This window comes from Berghia stephanieae, chromosome 1, assembly GCF_034508935.2.
Source record: "Berghia stephanieae isolate SIO BIC M18660-M18661 chromosome 1, UCSD_Bste_1.3, whole genome shotgun sequence".
Lineage (NCBI taxonomy): Eukaryota > Metazoa > Mollusca > Gastropoda > Nudibranchia > Aeolidiidae > Berghia > Berghia stephanieae.
In genome coordinates, this window is record NC_088360.1 from 89,953,700 (window position 1) to 89,974,218 (window position 20,519).

The 20,519-nt window shown below is 33.9% G+C and overlaps 1 protein-coding gene across 6 annotated transcripts in view; it reads right to left on the reverse strand.

The window, feature by feature from the left end:
• Positions 1 to 1,384: 1,384 nt before the first annotated feature.
• LOC144961097 (laminin subunit alpha-2-like) overlaps positions 1,385 to 20,519 on the reverse strand; it is a 180,041-nt gene continuing 160,906 nt past the window's right edge. For all 6 annotated transcript variants that reach the window (XM_078894427.1, XM_078894434.1, XM_078894439.1 and 3 more), the window contains 13 exons: positions 20,364 to 20,511; positions 19,299 to 19,431; positions 18,523 to 18,640; positions 17,545 to 17,697; positions 15,037 to 15,179; positions 14,012 to 14,176; positions 12,479 to 12,742; positions 11,342 to 11,531; positions 9,808 to 9,963; positions 9,144 to 9,297; positions 7,827 to 7,960; positions 7,146 to 7,368; positions 1,385 to 6,169 (listed from right to left, as the gene is read on the reverse strand). In XM_078894427.1, coding sequence (XP_078750553.1) covers positions 6,027 to 6,169; positions 7,146 to 7,368; positions 7,827 to 7,960; positions 9,144 to 9,297; positions 9,808 to 9,963; positions 11,342 to 11,531; positions 12,479 to 12,742; positions 14,012 to 14,176; positions 15,037 to 15,179; positions 17,545 to 17,697; positions 18,523 to 18,640; positions 19,299 to 19,431; positions 20,364 to 20,511 — 2,124 coding nt within the window. In that variant the 3' untranslated portion in view covers positions 1,385 to 6,026. The remainder of the gene's footprint in view (positions 6,170 to 7,145; positions 7,369 to 7,826; positions 7,961 to 9,143; positions 9,298 to 9,807; positions 9,964 to 11,341; positions 11,532 to 12,478; positions 12,743 to 14,011; positions 14,177 to 15,036; positions 15,180 to 17,544; positions 17,698 to 18,522; positions 18,641 to 19,298; positions 19,432 to 20,363; positions 20,512 to 20,519) is intronic.

The window sequence follows — 20,519 nt, forward strand, 5'->3', positions numbered from 1 at the left end:
ACTTGATTTGTTTTTATAATTTAAAGTCAGTTTGAAAGTTCGCTGAGTCACACAGATATCATAAAATACGTACCGACGACACTAACACTCTCAAAATCAACCAATTTCGTCACTGTAAAAAGTTGTCAGTTTGCGTCATCTATTTATGACATCAAGTATTATTATTACTTCCGTTGTGTTGTTGATTTAGCGGTGATCAGTGTTGTTATGTAGTAGTATGTTCTAATTGCGTGTATGTTTGTGTGTGTGCGTGTGTGTGTGTGTGTTTGTGTGTGTGTTGTATGTGGTGTATACATGTGTGTGTGTTGGCATTTTTCAGCAAATCGTGGCATTCATAGTGATATTATTCACTTGATCACATGAAGGTATTCGGATTTACACAAATTTTAAACAAGTTTCACCGATTTAACAACGTCAACTAATATTACTGTCGTTTTTATGCCATCGATCTGATAATTATTGCCCTGAGAAATATGTAATTAAACGTTGTCGGCAAATTGTCAATTGTATCTGTCTAGCTTCTAGCCCGAACAAACTTGATATTTTTCGCGTCTGCTTCAGATTTTCATTTGACCTCACATAAGTTAGGTAAAGGGGAGGCATTCCGAAAGCTCCTACATCCCCAGTATTCTTTAAATTTGTATTTTCACCGTAGATCTTTTGTCAGGCGTTTATTTATTCAATTTGTCATCATAAAGAAGCATTTTAAGAACTCTAGAACAAACCTTGATAGACTTGTGAAAGTTTAAAATTTCCTAATTTGACCATTGTTTTGATTCTCGGCCACCATTTTAATTTGTGAAATATTGAAAGGTAGTGCAAAGCAGTCCGAGGTTTTTTTTTCTATTAGGGTTAGTCATAATTCTAGGGTGTTTAATTTCCTATTAGGGTTAGTTAAATGTAGTCTAGGTTTTACTTTTTCTTGGGGTTAGTTGAGGGAATATTATTTAAGTTGTTACCCTTTGTAGGAGCTTTCGAAAGGCCTCCCAAGTCCCAAAACACACACACACACACACACACACACACACACATATATATATATATATATATATATATATATATATATATATATATATATATATACATATACATTGTACACTACCCCCCCCCCCCCCCCCAACCGCCTTAAATGGAACTTTAGCTTCAAGAAACAGTAATATATCGGAACTGCAACTGTGACGTCGTAACTGTTTTCTTGTGCAACTTTTAGTTGGAGATTAGTTTGATGGTGCAAATTACACAAATAATATAATGAGATATTTGACTCAGCAGCATACAAAAGAGTGGGAAAAAGTAAAAGTAAATAAAATCCATTTACTTTTACTTCTTCTTCTTCTTCCCACTCTTTTGTTTTTTATTTAATAACCAAACTCTGTTACAAATGTTTTAAAAAGAATTTGAATTAATCTTTATTGGGTACAATTAAATCAATTATATCGAATAATATTATGCTTTATATGGTATAAAAGAACATGTACAAAGTATCTTTATAAATTTGGACCAATGAAGTGGTCTATAACTTTAGAGGGTTTTCAGTAGATAAAAACAAAACAAAACGAAGAAGACAGAGTCGTAGTTAAAAAGAAGAAATGGTCAGATAAAACTCGGTACTAAAATCAGTTGGAGCGTTTCAAAAGTTGTCAATAAATAGCAATAGTTGAATTAATTATTCATATTAATTTTGAATAATTTAAAATTGAGCTGAAACAAAAATTGAAGGTGCTTTAATTATATAGACTTTTAAAAATAACTCCTAGATAGGTCTATCCCTTAGACTAGCTATTAATTATCAAAGTATTGATTGTTTATTAATGTCGAAGAGGAAATTTGTTTTCTAAACGAAAAAGAAAAATCACAAAATAGAAATGCATTGAATATCTGCTTTAATGCCTCGTATAGTTCCTCCTATTTTCTCCTTACACATATTTAATAAGCTAAAATACAACTGTAATTCAAAATCTCCGGCGTTTTAGACTATCATATGCAGTATCTTTTAATAATCATTTCATACGAACTTACCATGGAAGTTATTTAGTTTTACTTTTTTGTGCAACCCTCCAGAAGGCTGAATAATCGAATTTGACTCAAGATCGAAATAGAAATATTATAAATATTATTTTTGAAAGCAACGTATGACGGTATACAATATAATACTCGCGATCAAAGCTTAAGGGGTTAAATATGAATCGTACATAATATGGCATAAATGAATGAAGTCTGCTGCCTTGTTTTTTTCACCGCAGACATGTAAGCACGAGAGATACCAACATATAATGTTACATTATCAACACATAATTAACATTGGCACAGAAGACTTACCATTGGATCATTATAATTTTCAGGTTATCAAAACCTTAATATTTGAAGAAAAGAAAGAAGATAACAATTACAAACACCCCTTTCCCAAAAATACCCCCAACACCACCCCCCCCTGCTCCCCACAAATAAAAAAAAATAAATAAAAGAAAGGCAAACAAAACAAATCAAATTAAAACAAAATAAATTGAAGCGCCTAAGCAAATAGAAACAAGTCAAACAAAACAATAATTCTTTAAAAAATCTCCCGATACTAACATAACAATTATTCTTCCGACAAATAAGTAATCACGAAATAAACAAATGAAAACATCCAAAACGACTAAATATATATAAATAAGTACCTTGTCTCATCTAGACAATATTGTCATCTTTATCATAATGTTATACGAAGTAAGATGAATAAATTACTAACATTCCATTGTTTACGTGAATGGACATATTACGTTAACTGCTCAAGAAGGAGTCAAAGATACATACATAATTGACAGCAACACATCTCAATAGAGAGATTATGACCCCCTCCCCCTCCTTTAGGACGCAAAAATTAACACTGATTATAAATATGGATACCAATGATTACATTTAAATATGCATCAGAAAATAATGTAAAGATATGCAAGTGAGGAAAGGAAGACAATGAAAATGAATCCCTACATTAAAAAATTGAGGAGATGAAAATGAATGAAAAGGTGTAATCTATCTTGGCGAAAGAGTAATTTAAATCAAAACTAAATAATTCTGGCTCAGAATTAAGGAAGTCATCATGATATTAGAGTAATTAAGCTTGCTTTGTAAATATGTAAAAAAAAATAAGCATTTAAACAGAAAAAAGATTACATTGGTAATGGATATGTTGTATAATCATTTATCCTATCTCATAGACATGATTTTGTTTAAAACAAATTAAGAATAAATAATACATTTTCCGAATTGTACATGATTACTACTTAGACCTATGAGTACATATGTGCAAGTTTGATATCCGACCACGAACAACAGATTTTTAAAAATCTTTGTTGGTATGGAAAATATTTTGCGTTAGTTTTGTTTTTATTTCCACCGCAACAATGAGGCAATACTTTGTGTCATCGAAATTTTAGCCAAGTACTCTTCACGTAAGTCAATACTAATAAATGTGCGGGTTGGACCTGTAATATGTGAATCAATTGCTAGAATATCTGGAAATCTGATAAGTGAAAATGATGGGATGGAATCACTCGGTTTGACAAGATTATGGCAGTATTCAACGGCCTAGAGATTACTATTTAACACTTAGAGTTGTACTGTCACCATAGGGACAAACAAGAACTGATAAATTTAAGATATATGTATAGCAATTTCAGATCTAATAAAAACATTTGTTCATATGATATTACTTTATATTATTTATACACGTAACACACGTACTGGTTCCATTTCTTGTTAATATTTCCAATGATTATTTTCATTCAATTTTCAGATGTTTTTGATTTTTAAAACTCGGGTACGAAAGGATTAAAGTTATGTTATAGGCCTAAAATCCACATAAAAAAGATGATTCTATATCATCTTAACAAATATGGAAAATCATTAATAGAATTGGCACTTGATTTGCTAAAATATAAAAATGCAAAATTCGTTGAGGAGACGATGGTAGATAGTCATAGTATCATGTGAATGATGATCATACCATCTATTTGAGTTAAAATGTCGCATTTTTTTATTGCTGATGAATTTGGGGAAACCTTTTAATACAAAGAAAGCCACGATAAAATAGAGATATTTCCTGTATATTTCTCTCCCTTCAACCGCTACCCCCCCCCCCCCCCCCCCCCCTTTGATTGAAGTAAAGAGCTAATCTGGGAGGAATTATTCAAAGTCTGATATACATTTTTATAACTAAGTATATCATAAAATTCTATATTCTCTTTAACATAATGTTATTCATGTACAAAGTAAACAAAAAGTTTAACGTACCTACACAATCAAAACACAAAGAAGCCAGTAAACAAACACAGACACACGCATTCACACACATGCACAAACCGCGCATTCCTTCAGTCTTAAACTCTTTTCAGGGAGCTGTCACGAGGAGACAATGAGTCTTCGAAGATTGAAATGAAAATCATTATTTCAATTTTTCTTTAATGGTGCTGCATCGCTTTCTTTGACAATCCCAATTCGAAAGATTCCATTTTAATCCATCAAATAAGCTTGTTTTTGTTTGTTTGTTTTTAAGGGTTTTACGGCGCTTACAACACATTTAGGTCATATCAGCGCCAGTAAAAAGGATGAAAATTGGATCGTCAAAACATTCTAGATAAAAAAAAACTTGAGGAAAAATTAAGACAAAGGGAATGGTTCAAATAGGGAACAGTGGTAGATTCCAATAGCACACTATCAGTGTACTTTGAGGTGACTCAAATGTTTCACCCAGACACCAGCACAATATCCCACTAAGAGGAATACACACACATCATATGTTAAAAAAATAAAATAACAGTACAAAACAGAGAGATGATTTACAAGGAAAAACATGTCATCTACCAAAACTAAAACTATACATTCAACTGTTTCCCTCCCAGCCAAGGACTCCGGCCAGAGTCAGGACAAAACTTAGTAATCTCATTCCAAGACAAAGATAGAAAACAATTGGAAAACAAATACAGGGGGATAGAAGATACAAGTACATCCCTGCCCACTATGGTAGATTGGGAAGCCCACCCAGTTCAAATGAGCTAATACAATAATTTGCATATTTGATTAAAAAATACATTTATAATAACGAAACAAAATAATCACAAACAAGAACAATAAACAAAACAAGGACAATCACTCAAGCTCAAATATATTACATTCCATAAATCTAGACTCAACTATTGCATCAAACGGCAGATATCGTTGTTGGAATATCTGCATGAGAGTATGAATGCTGTTTTTATTTCACTGTATCACAATAATCACAATCACATATTTGTTGAATATGAATCCGTGTTGGGTGGCGATGTGGATACACATACAAAGCACTCATCCATCTGTTGCTTTTAAACATAATTATTTCTGGATACATTCATTCATGATGGAATTATGTTATTATGGGAATATTTTAATTATTTAATACTATACTCTCTAACCCATACATTTACAAAACGCATAGGCTTACATATTTTTTTTATTTATAGCGTGACGCATAAAAAGCGCTCTCTGATAAAATGAAATTACTTTAAAGTTGTTGGAATCCAAAAACAAAATATGAGATCTAGGGTCAAAAGAGTGCTACAATTCAACGACCTTTGGTTTTATTCTGAACACCTTAATGTGCAGTAATTAACAAAAATAATTAAATGCTGATTTTACTGGATCATATACACATGTGTTATTTCCTGATTACAAACGTGTTGTCATCTTTTGTGAACCATTGACAGTACATAGTTTATTGTTTTCTTTACAGGTTAACAATAATATACGTATGTTACGCTTTTAAGATATAATTTTGAGTTATTTTCACGTCAGGTAGTGTCAAAGAGTGATTTTCATTTTTACTGATATGCTTTCTATTTTGTTTTAAATTGCATTTCTATGCATATTGAAACATGTTTAAAATATGTTGATTAAGTAAATACTGCTCTTTATTGTGCTAACCTTACCGTAAGATATTTAAAGAGAGTGCTTTTTATAAGTCACATTGTAATGTACGAATCTAAAAAATGGCTTATTATTTATGAGACCTATAGAGGACAAGCTGTCCTACGTATGTTCCTAGAATTGAGAACATCCTTATACCAGTCAACAGCTTTCTTGTTCAAAGTAACATGGCGGATACATCCATTGAAGTAGTCTTGAGTGAGACTAAACGCAGATTTGAAGCCATCTAGAGATAATACATAATAAAAAATGGCAATGTTACGGTCTGATAACTGTAATATTAAAATAAAAATACTAATGATATTGCATAGTATAAACAACAAGCTATCTATTGTGCCTTGTAATCAGCATCTGAATGGTGACCCAGACGTTGTGCACTTAGAAACTGATAAGGGTTTTGGTGTCTAGAGAATTGCTGTGTGTAAGAAATTTTATGCAAATTCGCCCTCTCAATTCAAGGTCGAATGAGTAAAGGGAAATTGATAATAACATATATTGGAAAAAGAGTTTAAGTGGATAACAGCAGCAACCAGTCAACTTTTATTTGAACTGTATGAAATGGAATTTTTGTTTCGTATGACCTGCTCAGGAAATTTTGAAAAGCAATCTGGTACACTGAGCTTAGAAAACGGGCATTTGGAAATTCTCTATATACTGAAATATATAGCCATTCATTTATTATAGATTGTTTTAGAACTACAATGATTGAAGAGAGGAAACGCTATGGATAATATTATAAATAACCCAGCACCTTACTTATCTCCTTTTGATTTATTCAAGAAATCCTTTAATAGCTATTTAAACGTTTCCTAAGATCAAAAGGCCTTCATTCTTTTGATAAAATGATTCTAAAGTCCGGTATGTTCGTCTTGAAACCATAATGGTTTGCTTTGTATTCTTTCACGATGTACAATTGCACAAACTTGAATGTTTAGGACTAATTGTTTTGTATTCAGAGGAACTTAGCTCCTTAATAGCAAGAGCGAATTTCTTTTAAATCACAATTCCTCCTATTATTTATACGACAATGATGCCAGATCTAGCCATTTTCTCTGTAAGAGTAGTACTAGCCATTTACTATGCCTTCATTGAAGACCGAATGGCATCATTATTTACTGCTCTCTTGATAAAAATTGTAAAATAATATGTCAGATTAGAGTCAAATCAAGTCCTGTCTGTAAAGAGTTAAGTATTAAACTTACTTGGGAAACCTCCAAAAATGAGTGGGTTATCTACTTTTATTTGTTGAATGCCTCCTGATACATCTATGGATTCGGGCTTGCCATTATCCACAGAGAGAACCAGCTTGTCTTTGTCGAAAGCTGCATTGACACTGTGCCAGCTGTTTTCACAGTACTCGTATTGGTTAGGATTGAAGGTCTCTACCGTGGTCATTTTAGAGTCTTGTAAAAGTGATAATTTAATCTAGAAGTAGAAAGATAGTTAAAATGTATTATCCAGGATAAAATAAGAACATTTTTACATCCTGACATGAAGGGACTGGGCACTGAAGACTAAGTAAAGATCTCTATAAATAATGACATCTATACACACCCATAAACAAACACAGAAACACAGACACCAATGACATAAACATCAACCCCACACAACGAATAAAACTATAAATAAAACAAAGAAAAAAAAATAACTAAGAGTACAAACAACCTCCTCCCAAAAACAACAACAAAACAACCATTCTATGTATTAAAAAATATATTTATAATATGACACGATTGAATGATTAACTATTAGTCGGGTAATGGCAACTACAATATATCATGATCCACAATTGTCCGTTAGTCGAAGGGACAGTCAGGACAGGACAGGGAAAATATGTTAGTGCTTTGTAAAAAATAACCACTTTCCCCCAGTGATGGACATACCTTTCCTTTATGCAACTCCAGTGAAAGTCCAGATTTTCCATCAGAGCTAAAACCGGCCACCAAGACTCCATTTTCACTAGTTGTCCGGAAATCCAGTTGTATACTGTATTGTGGTAATATCTCAAAGGAGTCACCTGTTGGACAGAAGAGACGGGACTATTTACACAATTCATTGGGATTATAGGCATGACTCTAAATGTCAGGAAAACTATTGAAATAAAGGCATTTGTGACCCAACACAGCAAAGTGGTATTTCGTCATTGTTTAACAAAAAAGTCGTAGATACAAAAAACAAAAAACTGCCAAAAAACAACAAAAACAAACAAACTTGCAGCTTTAAAAGAAGTAAATGCATTATAGTTTTTCGCCTCTTTGAAATAATGTGAGGGCTTTATAAACTGTTATAATGAATACATGAACATGAAAAATATTCATTCCATGGCTTAAAATGTGATTTTCTCCATTCCAACAAATGCAATTTTTAAGCACCTAAATCAATAAATGTATTGAACATCTTGCTCTCACAGGAAAGATAGAAGGGAAAAAGAGTAAAGGTAGACCAAGAAAAACATATTTGAATAGTTTGAACAGCTGGGTGACAAAGAAAGAGAAGAGTAATATTCGTTTTCTGAGGTCATCTGATCAGAGAGATGAATGGCGTACCATGATCACCGATTTCTGGCACAAACTTGGTACTTGAAGAAGAAGAAGAAGAACAGTTAAAGGAGCTTTATGTTGATTTTCTCAATCTAATTATTATCAATGTCTCAGTTTAGCGCCCAATGCCACCTAAAGTTCGGAAAAATGAGTGAAAAAAGAGAGGAACAAAGAAATACACTATGTCTTGTAGACACATCTTTTTCTCTGTATCTTCGTTTCCTTCAGGGTTGCCATTAACAATAAACAAAAGATCTATATAATTTTGGGAGACAATCCGAATATCAAGAAAGTAAGTTTTTATCAATCATACTGCACCATTTCCACCTATATATATTTTAGTATTATCCCTTTCAAATAGTTAAGAACTAATGAAGTATAATTCGATTCGGTCAAATATCCATTTTTAACTATACTAACTATAATTTCAAAAATTTCCCCCTATATTTTCGTTAAAAAATCCAGATATGGAAGAATAAATATCCAAATTTTGCCAATTAAAAAAAAATCTGCATAATCTTAATCCAGTCTTCATCCTCGGACCCCTCTTCTTGTTGCTCCTCGTTCCTCTCCTCATTTTCTTTTCCTTTCTCATCCCTTAATTTCGTCTGTTTACATTCAACATTTTCGTCAAGTACAAGGTTCAAAGCAAATGCTTACTGATAGTCCCCCATGCATCTCCTGCAAAGGAGACTCCTGCTTCCACTGACTTGTAGCATTTGCCCACATCACGGACCACAGTATGGTCCTCCATTTTGATATCCTTGCCCGCCACCTCAAAGTTACGTATACAACCACGAATGCTGTGCATCACCTGAAATAAAGGGTTAAATATAAGGAAAATGATTGTCTAAGTGATTTGTCCTTTTTCAATGTCAATTTTATACCATTAGGTGTTAACTGTAATAGTAAATTAACGACAAAAAAACAAAAACAAGGGTATATTAAAATGAGAGAGAGAGAGAGAGAGAGAGAGAGAGAGAGAGAGAGAGAGAGAGAGAGAGAGAGAGAGAGAGAGAGAGAGAGAGAGAGAGAGAGAGAGAGAGAGAGATGGACAGGACGATTGTCTATGGCAAAGTACTTTTTGCTAGATCTAACAGACCCAGCTACCCAATCACTGCTGAGTGGACAGGGAGGGGTGAGAGGAGAGGTCAGAAAAAATATTGATTGCACCCGGGATCTATCCAAGCCTCTTTGCGTGTGAAGTAAGTGTTCTAGCAACTAAGTTGTCGAGACCCCATTCTTTCACTTGGGTGTTTAAATCTGGGAGGCGGTTTGGTATGGCTGTAACATACATTATACTAGAGATGGTTTTGATAATTACCAAATCAATGCTATTCTTGGTAAAGACGGCAGGAGTCTCTGGTCCTCCAACGTACAAAGGCATTTCCACGTCCAACTTGTTTGGAACTGGTAAGCTTAGGGGTGTGTCATTGTCAATAGTGAAAATGAGCTCTTCTCTCTTTTTCTCAAGACTCATCTGCAACAAGTATATATATTAAATGCTAAAAAAATCGTTTAACAAAATAATATAAATCAATCAATCAAATTTAAAATATTTATCCGTGTTTTATTTTAAATATCAGAGCTAATCATATCTGCACAAAACAATCATTTTTCAGATTTACAAATGCTCATTTTTAAACACTAATTCGATCCGACGTTTACTTATTTGCAGGCCCGATAATCCAAATTGTTATGGTCTCATTATTGTAATGGAAATACTCTCAAACCAATGTTAAAATTGGCCCCTAATTGCACCCGGTTATCAGACCTGTAAATATGTGTACTTTGATTCAAGCTAAATATAATATGATTAAGTTCCTTTCACTGAAATCAATTAATCAGTTACTAAGCCAAAATAGTAAAAAGACTATAATCATAACTGGAAATATTGCGGTAAAAAAAAGAAGAAAAAACAAGATAGGGGAGTTTTTAAAAATCCCGATGTCCACTAACATACTCAAAAAACTAAATTGATATGTGGGTGACATGGTGCCTATGAGCTGCTATTTCATTTTATTCTAGACAGAGACAATGCTGCCAAAAACTTTCCCACTATTTCCATGTTAAAAATGAGTGACAAATTAGGGAAACAGGCAATGATGTAAGAGAAAGATCTAAAAAAGTGTGTATGAAACAGTGCCAGACAAAGAAATAAAGAAAAATACAAGGAAAAAACCCCCATCCCCTCCCAAGAAAAAACCTGCCAGTTGTGAGGGAGACTGATTTTTTGGGATGTTTTTTTTTCTTGTATTTTTATTTCTTGCGTAGTCTGATCCCGGTTTCATACACACTTTTTCAGATCTTTATATTTTATCAGTGTCTGCTCTCTAAGAGTTCACTCATTTTTCACATGAGAATAGTGGGAAAACGTAAGTAAATAGATTTTTTCTAAGGACTAAACCCTGCGCCACCAACAGCAGGTCAAACCAGGGACCTGCTGCACATTAGAAGTCCAGTACATACCACAAGACTACGATGCCACACAAGGCTCATTTAGTGACCAGTCTTTGTAAGTAAATGACAGTGACTCAAAAATCTGTAATCAGGACGAACGTTGTTTTTAAAAAATCTAATGTAGTAAAATGTCCGTACTTTAACTGTTTAAATGAAAACGAATAAAACAAAATTTCATAATATGTTAGTAGAATACTTTTAATTTTGGTCTTTAAAAAAACAGACCCCCGCCCCCCCCGCCCCTCCCCCCCCAAAAAAAAACAACAAAAAAAAAACAAAAAACAAAACCAAACAAACAAACAAACAAACCCCCCCCCCCAAAAAAAAAAACAAAACACCCAACAATTAAAAGCATCTTCTCATTGACCCCATAAGTCGTTCAAATCAAATTTTCATACCGTATGCCAGTTTCCATCATTGACAGTCGTAGGGGACGTCGTCTGGACTGGTTTGATAAAGTAGTTATGCTTTACTTGAACACTTCCATTTTTCAACTGGATTCCAAAATAAATGTCTTTAGCGGCATTGAGGATATAGCCGAACAAACCATAGGGATAAAATGTACGGAAATCAACTGTAATCTTTAAGCTGAATGAAGAAAAATTAATAATCAATCAGTCTCCTAAATTCACGGATTATTGTAAATATCATGTTCAAGAATATGATTACTTTGACCTTTATATGACATTATAATGAAATGAGAGAAAAATTGGCACAACTAAACTTTACGTTTATTGTGTTCTTGGTCAAAGCATCAAAAGAATTGATTATCATAGTTATTTTGATGTTTATGATGAAGTGGATGATAAAATCTTGCTTTTAAGTTCAATTTGTCAAATAACAAACAATCAAACAAACAAAACTACAAACATACAAACCTTAAAAAACAAACAAAAACAAACAAATACCCAAACCCCTCCACCCCCCAAGTAAAGAAAACCTAAACAAAATAATAAATAAACTTCAAACAAAATCGACAATATAACCCCCCCCCCCCCAAAAAAAAAAAAACCCCAAAAAAAACAAACAAACAAACAAAAAAAAAACAACAAAAAACAAAACAAAAAAAAACCAGCGAAAAGGAAAACAACAACAAAAACAAAAACAAAACAAAACAAAAAACATTGAACAAACAAATTAAAACTCCCCAAGCAAAACAGAAAACAATGGTCAGTGATAAGTCAATAAAAAATTCTTTCTAATTAACATCATCCGGCATATGCTGTTCTTTAAACGCTAACCTGAAACTTCTTACCATTTAATTACGATCAATGCTTCTTCTGCAGACAGATTCTAAACAATGCTTGATACAGAAATAATCAATTCACGATTTATTTATGATTAAATTTAAATACACAGGGTGTTCAAAGGTCAATTTGCCTAAATAAATCTTTATATGATATGATATCAACACAATCAATTTTGTTTTTCACCATGAATTCATTTCCCAATTAATATTTTCTATTCTAACATACTCATGCTGACATTGTTCTTTTCACTTTATATCAATGCATTTCAAAAACAGTTTTACTTACTCTCTTACAAGGTCTCGTCTCTTCACTTTTTTACTAATCTCAGCATAGAAGCTTCCGCCGTTACCAACAGATTTGGCATTTGATTCGCTCTCAGGACTTCCCTTTTTGGCGCATTCCTGTGGTGGTGTGGTCGGAGTAGTTGGGGCTGGTGTGGTTTGTAGAGATCTTAAATCCGCCAACGAAGCTTCTGGATAGTTGTCAGTAAATCCACATCTTCCGACATCAGCTTTCTTGTACTGCTTAGCATCAGCCATAGACAGGAGTCTTTGGGAAATGAAATAATATTCACGTGAAAACGAAAGCAGGAGGTGTAAAGTGGACAGTTCGACCTTTGCAATGGATGATTTTATATATATATATATATATATAATATATATATATATATATATATATATATATATATATATATATAATTGTGTTTGAATTCGTACTCAAAACTTAATATACATAGAATGAGAAAGTTGACTGCTGCATTAAAAAAACATAAGTGCTTATAACATATCATTCATTTTCTGGTGGTACATCATTGCTGTCGTGTATTATTGGCCAAGACAGATGATTATCATAGATGTCGGGGTTTTTGGGAAAAAAAACCCACCAACTATGAAAAAGCACTGAAAAAACCCACCAACTATGAAAAAAGCACTGAATTATAAAAACAGATTTAATCTTGGAATGAAACACGGGCATGACAAGATTGATTTCCCCACTTCATACATTAATTATAAGATAAGTTAAATTGAACTTTATTTATCCACTTCTGGAAATTTACATTGAGTATTGCCATTGACTAATGAATTTCTATTAATAATTAAGCAAATAATGGTTTTAAAAAAGAACTATAATGACAAAGAACTAAATCATCAAAAACTTAACAAAACTAAAGACATAAAAAATTCTCTCATACCTCCTAAATTCTCTCGCTCTCACTCCATCTCTCTCTTCTCTCTCTCTCTCTCTCTCTCTCTCTCTCTCTCTCTCTCTCTCTCTCTCTCTCTCTCTTTGTTGCTCTCATTCAGCCCCTCACACGCACAAACACACATAAACACAATTTTAGAGAACGGCTATTACATAAATGTGTGGTGTCTTTTGAAACAAAAATCGAGCAATATTTAAGTTTGGTTAGTGAATAGATAGGTGATCATGTCAGCAAATTTCTGGCCTAGGTTTTGCATTCCTGGGACGTGCATTTTGCACACATTGCTCCAAAAACTCAGGTGTGAATGAGTACCTGGTTATAGTCTGCGATGGATGTAGTAAGAATGATTGTATAAAAAGGGCCTAACAGGAGACCAGTATTACAGAAAAAGGAGAAAGTTGATCCTATATGGCCTGTGAAAAGAATCAATGAAGAATTGTGAACCACGGACGTTGAGAAACTGGAAATACCCAGTAGAAAGACGAATATCTTTTTTGAATAACGAATATACTTTACATATAAATTATGTAATTTACTGTTGACGTTTCAAATTTCTGAAAATATATTCGCAAATCAGAGCTCATATGAAACATACGAAAGAAACAAAAGCTTACAATCCATTGACAATGACGTCACTAACACAGCCATCTAATTTGTCATTGGTTGGCGTCATATCCCCTGCATCCACAGGCAGTCCTCCGAGGAATAATTCTTGTAAACCAGAAATATCCCTGGCGTCACCACTGTCGACAGTCTTATCGCTGATAACCAACTCTGTACTGTTAGGAAAATGAAACAAAAAAAAAATAAAATCAAATTTTAAGTCAGATAGATCTAGATCAGTTTCGTTTAGTCTTAATTTCAACTCAAAACAAATTTTGAGTAGATAACACCAAAATCAATAGAACCACTTTGTTTCCATGACAGATGTGTTCAACTATTTCTGGTCTACAATATGGAGCTGTAAATTGTCATTCTACTCTTCACAAGGGAAGAAATGTTTTTGTCATCGAAACTAATTTAACCAGTCAACTTCCGTACTCTGGAAAGACACGTATTTCAAAATTTGGCCGAAAAACTCGTCCTTCAAATATCGATCAATCTAAATGACCTTCATTTGACAAAAAAAACAAAAAAAACTCTCAAACCTGGGATCTCGTGAGGTCTCGTGTCTTTCCAGAGTACGGCTGTAAACTGGTTAATGGCGAACCCGATAGACTCAAGAATATCGGGCGACATAAGGCTTGAGCCCCTCAAATTTGCCATGCTTTGTGGTCACATGCTCTTACTAAAAGTAATTTAATCTGAAAGGAATCTACTGGAGAATACCCGTCTTGTTTTCTGTGACTCTTAGCAATTTGACCATAAGCAAAATTAATACACTGTAAATGAATTGTGAATTACAAGTTACCTTATAGAAACGACCCAGAAGTAAATTAGCAAGTTGATGTATTTATGACAACGTTGACGTGATAAAATAAACAAGACTTTCTTATCAACAGGGCATGATTCATTTAAATGGGAATGCATTAGAATAGTGATCATAAAGTCTTTTGTATTTTTTATCTAAGCCATTAAAATATTTTTTTTTTCATGCATGTTTCTAGATTTTAGAATTATTTTCAAATTGTCAACTTACGTCTTCCCATCTTTGATGAGTGAAACGCAATGCAATTTTCCATCATTGTATGTGTCTGACGATTTAAGGATGACAGGGGCGGTTGTATCTGATCTCATTCTTGCTTCAATCTTGCCATTTACCAGGGTAATTGAATAGTAATTCTGTTGAAATGATTACGATGCATAAACATTCAATACATATTTGTTGGTAAAATAAATTATAAGCTTTATCCATGACAAAACGAAAAAAAAACAACCCTATAATCTTTTAAGGCATTAACTCTTCATCTATCAATTAAACGGACTAAAACACGTAATTATGTTAGCCTACACTTACTATAGATTTAAAGGTAGAAACGTTTCCATAAGTTTTCAATTTAAACAATGATTTTAATACAAAAAGGCAATTGCCGTTCAGTAGGCATGTTGCCTGGGTCCTGCAGTTGCATTTTTTCTCTAGGTTGGTGCTGGGCTGAGCTGGCTGTGACAGTTTTCATTTGTTGTTGGAGGAAATAATGTTTTGTATGTTTGGCATGCAGGTGTATCCTATTTTGATGGTGTTTTTGTTCATAATTGAGTGTAGAACGTGCCCGGGAGGGAAGCATTTTTGTAGCATATTGAAGAATTTGTTACCGTCGACCAAGCGATTTTGATCGCACTGTTGCTATTCCGAAATAAATGGAGAGAAAAAGTTCACGTAGATTATTGGTAAATGTAGTGATGTATTGTGGATCTATGGCTCATAGGCATAAATGTATGACTTTTCCCTAGAAGATGGTGAAAAACAGATGCAAATATTTATAACGGTCTAAGAATAAAATGTCTTTAAAATCAGGGAAAGGCTTTACAGTATAGACACCCTACCCTGTTTATGACTATGAAAATTTTTGTTTTCTATTTATGTAGGAAATACTACTCTTAAATCTCCACTGAGTAACAATCTTTTTGAATTTTGAAAATCCATTAATATATAACAAAGTTATGCAGTTTCAAAGATGTCATTTATTTTGATGACTCACAAAGAGAAAAAAATACGGAAAATATGGGGGTTTTTCTGCGTTTTATTCTGGTTTGTGGCTGTATCTCGCTTAATACGTGGAATTAGCTATTAAAACTTGGCAATTTTATGGCAAAATTATTAGAAAATATGATGAAGACATCAGAAGAGTTCTAACTTGTATAGTTTTAGAGCTGTATGGCTAGGGTCAACTATAAATTTGTTTTAAAATATACATAATATTGATCATTTGGAACTTTTCCGAAGTGTAATCTTGTGTCTACAATCCATACAAATGACACGGAAAATGCCTGCTGAATTATTATCAATCAGTCCCGTGAGACCATGGCTTATGTTAGTTCTAGTATTTATTTGAGAGAGAGAGAGAGAGAGAGAGAGAGAGAGAGAGAGAGAGAGAGAGAGAGAGAGAGAGAGAGAGAGAGAGAGAGAATGTGTTAATCTACTATCCCTATGACATAACAATGAAACAATACCTTAATTTAAAAAAAGCGCGCGAGGATTTGTGTCATCCGTCGTCGCGAACAAAGTTGCCAGATGGCCACGTGTGTGGCCAAATATATAATTTTGTTTCTTTTATTATATTTTATTCATCTATGTTTGTCTCAGTGACATTTATCCTAGTTTATTCAATTTTCTGTTTGTTAAAATTTAGTTCATTTTAAGTGGGCCAGTCTTAATATTGAGGGCCGTATGATTTTCTATTTAGCCACTTTTGAAGTCGGGTCAGGTTAAAGTCTGGCCATCTGGCAGCCTTGCCTCGCTCACGTCATTTTCGTGTCGCGCGATGGTGGAGCAAAATGGCCGTCTCCATATTTTCACTCATTGAAATGCAAATTGGGTTGATGTTTTGTGAGAATACGGGAAAAGTACTTATCATAATCGAATGAAATTTGAAATATAAATAGAAGAAATGTGCATATATAACCTTATGAGCGACAAAATCTCTCCTCTTTGTATTTTTAGAAATATTGTACTCCAAAGAGTAAAAATCTATTTTTAACGGTCTTCCGGTAATTGTACGAGTTTTGTCGCTTGACATAATCTAAAATGACCTCTTTTCTAACTGTGTGCCAACTTTCAGTCATATTCAATTATAAACAGCGTCGTAATTAATTTTTTAAAATAGCATGTACGAAACGGCTTCGTCCCATATTTTGTCGCGAATTTGGGCACTTCGTGAGCGAAAAAGAGGCCCAAAGATTTGTGCGGGATAGTCTAAGCATTATAAGCAAGTCTAAGCATATTGTGCTAAGCAATGGCATCAATATGTCATTGTTAAATATATAATGTGATATGATTAGCTTGACAAAATATCTCCAAAAATGCCTATGACCGTTTCCGTTTCAACAAAACACCCTTGTCATGGTCTACTCAGTCCAAATAGTCTCATTTTACGCCAAAGACACAGAGTAACATGTAAAGGACGATAGATAAAGGGAGATATAGATGAAGGTAAAAGTGCCCCCCCCCCCCCCCGCGGCCTACCATGTTCTAATCATCACTTCTTACCTGTCCAGAAGGATCTTTGGCAATGAGCAGCACGCCATTAGGCTGCTTAGTAACAAAAGTGACAGAAATGTCATTCTTTTGCTCTGAAAAGTTGATCATTTTGTTTTCTAGAGTTAGATAACCATCGCCTCGGAAAGCAACATTTTGTATGCCCTGTGGACGAAATGTAATAACGAGCACTTAACAAAATTCAGTAATTAAAAGTTACTACATGTTTTATTAATAAGTTTTACATACAAATGTATAATGCTTTCTTTCTTACAAAATGCCCATAACCCATGCATAAAAATGCAACTCTTTTTCTTGCACCATTCTTTCAATCAATAGATAAAGACTTCAAACATATTTTCCTGCAACATTTTATTGATTCGTGAATTATGAGTATGATACAACATTGAGGCCTAAGGCTCGGTTCCCAGTCGACCAAGCTTATATTTTTCCACCTATTTAGTATGGCACTGACCATAAACAATGCCTCACAGTGTCACTCATCTTATATGGAGAAATATAGAAGTTACTGCTATTTAAACTATCGATTTTGTGTTGCCATTTACTGCCGCTGAAAAGCTGAGGCCTAATTCACTAAGATCTCATAGTTTAGCGGTATGACATTACTTATTGCGGCAATGTGCTCTTGTAGTATGACACTGGACTTCGGATCGGATCGTCCAGGGTTCGAGTCCTGCTCTGGGCGGCGCATAGTTGAGTTCTTGTAAAAGGCTCTTTACTCACATTCTCTCACCTTACTCATGTGCAAAATGAGTACATAGCCATTAACAGCTTTGTCTCTTGTCGGGAAAATTGTAATATCGCCTAAAGGCGTCATGTTTCTCCTCCATGTAAAGTGTTGCTGTTGGCTAGGGACTCCCTGCAAAGCGCTTTGAGCATGTTTAGTAGATATAGCGTATATAAAAGCTCAAGTTTTTTATTTAATTATTTCATCATAACTTCCCATGCATACAGATTTCATTTTCTTACATTTTCTCTACAGCTTGAACTTGCTTGCACATTAACTAGTGAGCTTGTATCACTGCTAGGAGCCTTCGACCCAAAGTTTAATATCTTCATGCATCCATAGAATAAGGGTGCTGATTTTCTGGAAAACGAGGTATGGAATCAACAAAGAAAGCATCTCTTTAAAAAAGTAACAGTCCCCGACAATGATTAACAACATGATTCAATCGCAATAACAAATCTTTTAAATAAATGGAAACCTTTTGTTTTAATAATAAAGTAAGATAAATAAATTATAAGCAGATTGTTTTGTTCTTATGCTATGGTGGCTTGCAGTATACTTTTAGGTCATTATAGAACCAGAAACATAGATAGGATGGGATAGTCAACCGGCTATAGACAAAGCACTCTAGAAAAAAAATGAGATGAATGGACTACCGTCAACTGGGGCTACTTAGGCCACCCGGGCTAACTTAGAACACTTACTGAAAACAATATTGCTTATTTTAAAAGATAAATTACATGTAGCTTTTATCCCTTAAATAATTTGAACCCAATAGATCTAATAAGCACTCATGAATGTAACTTTTTAAAAAGCAACCTTATTTATTCTACTAAGTGGCCTAAGTAACCCGGATGGCCTAAGTAATTCCGGTTGACGGTAGTTGAAACAGAAATAGGTCTAAAAATGTACCGAGTCTGAGACCACCTAAAAGTTCAACTCTGACAAGCATGGGAGCTCTATCAAAAGGGATACACTCAGATTATAATCGATCAATCTGACATAAGAAAATACTTACAAGTTTTTGAAGCTATCTATTTTGAATTTGGAAGGCAGTCCACCAAAAAACATTGGAGCTCCACTCAGTTCCAGACCAGTAGCACCAGCTGGCGCCTTTAGTTCCACCCTCTCATTACCAACCATCATAACCGCTGATAAGGCAATAATTACAGAAACAAGTTAAAATTTAATTTAATAGTTCCAACGAAAAAACATAACATGTGGATATTTGGCATATGCATTTTTGGCTGAACATTCAATAAAACATTTTGCAGAAGCGGTCCTTTTAGAAGTCTATTAATCCAGAATTTAACTTGGTTTGGGAAACCTAAAACAGAGAGAAATGATTGCTTAATATACCTTCTCTTCCTGCCACATCTAATTCAAATCGAGCTACCCAGTCACCGCTGAATGGACACATGAATGGACACAGGGTTCAGTAAAATAATCGTCTTATGGTCCTTTGGCATGTGAGATGAGTGTTCTACCTTTTATAAGCATTGGGTGTCTTTTCAAACACACTGCAATTGTGAGTATACTGGCAGTGCTGATTTGTAAAGGTGGGATTTGAGTATGAAATCATGTAAGATAGGCAACGCACTATATTTTTTTGTTTTAAAAATGAAAGTTTGAATTTTTATTGTACCCGTCTCTCTCTCTCTCTCTCTCTCTCTCTCTCTCTCTCTCTCTCTCTCTCTCTCTCTCTCTCTCTCTCTCTCTCTCTCCCTCTCTCTCTCTCCCTCTAAAAGAAAAAATTGAGAGAGAAATAATACTGTCCTGCAACTAAAATACCATGTCTGACCACATTTAATATGGTTCACTTCACGGATGAATGTCATTTGTTTTTATCAAATTTCCTTTTCTTATGTGAGATCTAACTATAAATATCATGATAATTTTGCAATTTTATCAATACAACTAGGATGGAATGGTAAATGCAAGAGTAATGAACTTTTTGAAATTATTCTTCATTCAAAATGTGAAGGATTTCTATATCATATAGAATCAAGCATCAATAAAAGAGTATTTAGAGTTCATTATCAAAATGCCTTTAATCATATTTTATATAGCAATTCAAACTAACCATTCAGTTGGTATCTGTCAAAAACAACTGTTGTCCACTTGTTGTTGTTGTAAATACTAGATGTCTGGTTGGTGGCAAAACTCACGTCTCCCATGTAGAGCAGTGCAGTAACACGTCCGCCACGGAGTTCAATAGAGCAAAAATCACCCTGTAATG